The sequence below is a fragment of the Agelaius tricolor genome, unplaced genomic scaffold, assembly GCF_023055355.1.
Source record: "Agelaius tricolor isolate 1412-34295 unplaced genomic scaffold, bAgeTri1.0.p SCAF_30, whole genome shotgun sequence".
Taxonomy (NCBI): domain Eukaryota; kingdom Metazoa; phylum Chordata; class Aves; order Passeriformes; family Icteridae; genus Agelaius; species Agelaius tricolor.
The window spans coordinates 5578869-5582027 of NW_027269290.1; the positions used below are offsets into that span (position 1 = coordinate 5578869).

At 60.4% G+C, this 3159-nt stretch overlaps 1 protein-coding gene across 4 annotated transcripts; it reads right to left on the reverse strand.

Annotated features, from left to right (window-relative positions):
- Window positions 1-861: 861 nt before the first annotated feature.
- Window positions 862-2889, reverse strand: TOMM6 (translocase of outer mitochondrial membrane 6). 4 transcript variants are annotated; one of them, XR_011682858.1, is made up of 4 exons: window positions 2719-2888; window positions 1967-2068; window positions 1221-1307; window positions 862-1159 (listed from the first exon to the last, which is right to left on the reverse strand). XR_011682858.1 is itself a non-coding variant. In XM_071450196.1 (3 exons), the coding sequence occupies exons 1-2, from the start codon at window positions 2841-2843 to the stop codon at window positions 1972-1974; spliced, it is 222 nt and encodes a 73-aa protein (XP_071306297.1). In that variant the 5' UTR covers window positions 2844-2889; the 3' UTR covers window positions 862-1337; window positions 1967-1971. The 4 variants fall into 4 exon arrangements, 3 of the variants coding, with proteins under 3 accessions (XP_071306297.1, XP_071306296.1, XP_071306295.1); XM_071450196.1 differs by having other exon boundaries at window positions 862-1337; window positions 2719-2889; XM_071450195.1 differs by having other exon boundaries at window positions 862-1348; window positions 2719-2889.
- Between the last annotated feature and the right edge of the window lie 270 nt (window positions 2890-3159).

Sequence of the window (3159 nt, forward strand, 5' to 3'; positions counted from 1 at the left end):
AAGGATGGGATCAGAGCAGGGATGGGATGGGGCAGGAATGGGATGGGGCAGGAATGGGATCAGAGCAGGGATGGGGTCAGGGCAGGGATGGGATCAGGGAAAGGATGGGATCAGCAGGGATGGGATCAGCAGTGGGATCAGAACAGGAGTGGGATCAGGGATCAGGGCAGGAACAGGATCAGGGCAGGGATGGGATCAGGGATCAGGGCAAGGATGGGGCAGGAATGGGATGGGGCAGGAGTGGGATCAGAGCAGGGACGGGATGGGGCAGGAATGGGATCAGGGATCAGGGCAGGGATGGGATCACAGCAGGGATGGGATCAGGGCAGGAATGGGATTGGGCAGGAATTGGGATCAGGTCAGGAATGGATCAGGACAGGGATGGGATTGGGGCAGGAGTGGGATCAGGGATGGGATCAGGGCTGGAATGGAGTCAGGGCAGGAATGGGATCAGGGATCAGAGCAGGAATGGGGTCAGAGATGAGAGCAGGAATGGGAGAGCAGGGATGGGATCAAAGCACAGCCTGGATTTCATCCCAGGCTGATTTCAGGTCCATCCCAGGCTGGATTTTTATCCCAGGCTGATTTCAGGTCCATCCCAGGCTGGATTTTCCCTGGAATTCCATCCCAGGCTGGATTTCCCTGGCAGCAGCAGCAGCTGCTGGATCCCAGGGCTGGGCTCGTCCCTGTCTCTCTCTCGGGTGTGAAACAGAAATCATGTTTTTATGATTTTTTTGTTGTTATTTTGTAAATCTTTACTCTTTTTACACCTTGTTTTTTTTTTGTAAGCTGAAATTTCTTATTAAGAAAAAAGAAAGAAAAAACAAAGAGAAAAAAAAAAAAGAAAGAAATTCCAGTGGGTTGTGTTGTTATTCCATAAAATTTAATAAACATCTGGGGGTGGGGGGTACAGGAAGAAATTCCATGAACATCCTCAAGGAAACAATTCCCAAAGGAATGAATGGGAAACCAAATCTTCCTCTCAGCATTAAACCTCTTGTCCTTGTCACTGCTCCAGGCAGGACAGGGGGGACCAGAGCAGCTCCAGAGGCGTCAGAGCAGCTCCAAAGGGATCAGAGCAGCTCCAGGTGGGATCAGATCAGCTCCAGGTGGGATCAGAACAACTCCAGAGGGGTCACAGCAGCTCCAGGTGGGATCTGAGCAGCTCTAAAGGGATCAGAGCAGCTCCAGGTGGGATCTGAGCAGCTCCAAAGGGATGAGAGCAGCTCCAGGTGGGATCAGAGCAGCTCCACAGCTCCAGTCCTGGTGGGAGGGCGAGCTCAGCTCCCAGCAGCTCCGGCTCCTTCCTGGGACAGGAGTCAGCACCATCAGGGGAGCTGCTTCTGCTCTAAAATGTGGGTAAAAAAGGGGTTCTGTGGGGTTTGGGGTGGGCTCACCCCTGATTTGTGTCACCTCGGGTGGTGACAGTGCTGTCCTGAGGGGGACAGGGTGAGTTTGGAGGGTTTGTTCAGCCTTGGGGGGCTGCAGCTCCAAACTCTGGTGAGCAGGGACAGCAGCCAGGGAAGGGCTGGATTTGGGAGATTGAGGGTGGATTTTGGGAAAGGTTCCTCCCCCAGAGGGTTTGGGGCACTGCCCAGGCTCCCCAGGGAATGGGAAAAACCCCGAGGCTGCCAGAGCTCCCCAGGGTGGGATTTTGGGATCTCAGGGACGCCCAGGTGGGATTTTGGGCTCTCAGGGATGCCCAGGTGGGATTTTGGGCTCTCAGGGACACCCAGGTGGGATTTTAGGCTCTCAGGGATGCCCAGGTGGGATTTTGGGCTCTCAGGGATGCCCAGGTGGGATTTTGGGCTCTCAGGGACACCCAGGTGGGATTTTGGGCTCTCAGGGATGCCCAGGTGGGATTCTGAGGTGTCTGAGCAGGGCAGGGGTTGGATTTGATCCCTGCGGGTCCCTCCCAGCTCAGGATATTCCCGATCCCGCCCCCCGGTCCCTCTCCCGCGCTGACCGGAGCTACGGCACGGGCTGCGGGGCCATCAGGTCGATGTCGGTCAGGTTCCGGGCCACCCAGACGCCGGCGGCAAACAGCCCCAGGTTCAGCAGCAGGTTCCTGCAATCACAGAGTCCCAGAAGCGCTGAGCTCGGAAAAGATTTTGGGAAAGTTCATCCGAGCCCAGGCTGTGCCCGATCCCCACCCTGAGCACTCAGTGCCACCTCCAGGGATGGGCGCTCCAAACCCCCCCGGGCAGCCCCTTCCAGCCCTTTCCATGAGGAAATTCCTGCTGATGTCCAACCTGAGCCTCCCCAGCCCAGCCTGAGGCCGTTCCCTCTCCTCCTGTCCCTGTTCCCTGGGATAAGATCCCAAATCCCCCCGGCTGTCCCCTCCCGGCAGGGACAGAGCCAGAAATTCCCCCTGAGCCTCCTTTGCTCCAGGCTGAGCCCCTTCCCAGCTCCCTCAGGATTCTCCAAACCCTTCCCAGCTCCCTCAGGATTCTCCAAACCCTTCCCAGCTCCCTCAGGACTCTCCAGGCCCCTCCAGCTCCGCTCCCTTCCCCGGACCCGCTCCAGCCCCAAAATGTCCTCCCTGAGGCGAGGAGACCGAACTGGACGCAGGGACCGAGGGACAATCCCTGTCCCTCTCCTGCTCCAGGCCGGGGACAGACACCGGGCTCCCGATCCCAACCCCGACCGCTGCTCCGGGCCCGGCCTCGATCCCGGCCCCATCCGCGCCCCGTTCCCGGTCCCGCAGCCGGTGCCGACCTGCGGAAGTCGTTGCGGTCGGTGGCGAAGCGGAAGGCGCTCCGCAGCCAGGCGCGGATGCCCCGCGGCGGGGCCGCCACCGCCCCGGCCGCTCCCGCCGCTCCCGCTCCTGCCACCGCCGCCATTGCTGCCGCCCGCGCCGCGGCGTCACTGCCGCGCGTGATGTCATCTGCGCGGCGTGACGTCACCGCCGGCGCGCGGGGCGCTGCGTGAGGGCAGCAGCGGGAGCGGGATCGGGATAGGGATCGGGATAGGGACCGGGATTGGGAGCGGGACCGGGATTGGCAGCAGGGTCGGGATTGGGATCGATGATCAGGATCGGCACCGGGATTGGGATCTGCACCAGGACTGGCACCGGGATCGAGAGCGGAACCGGGATCGGCACCGGGACCTTTGTGTTCTCCCGAGCTCCTGTGCCTGGGAGGAGGCTCGGGTGGAGCC

Excerpts from the sequence above, each read along its gene's own strand:
- TOMM6 (XM_071450196.1), bottom strand. The coding sequence starts at position 2,843 with ATGGCGGCGGTGGCAGGAGCGGGAGCGGCGGGAGCGGCCGGGGCGGTG. Across the intron at positions 2,069-2,718 it reads GACCGCAACGACTTCCGCAG|GAACCTGCTGCTGAACCTGG; the intron begins GTCGGCACCGGC and ends CTGTGATTGCAG.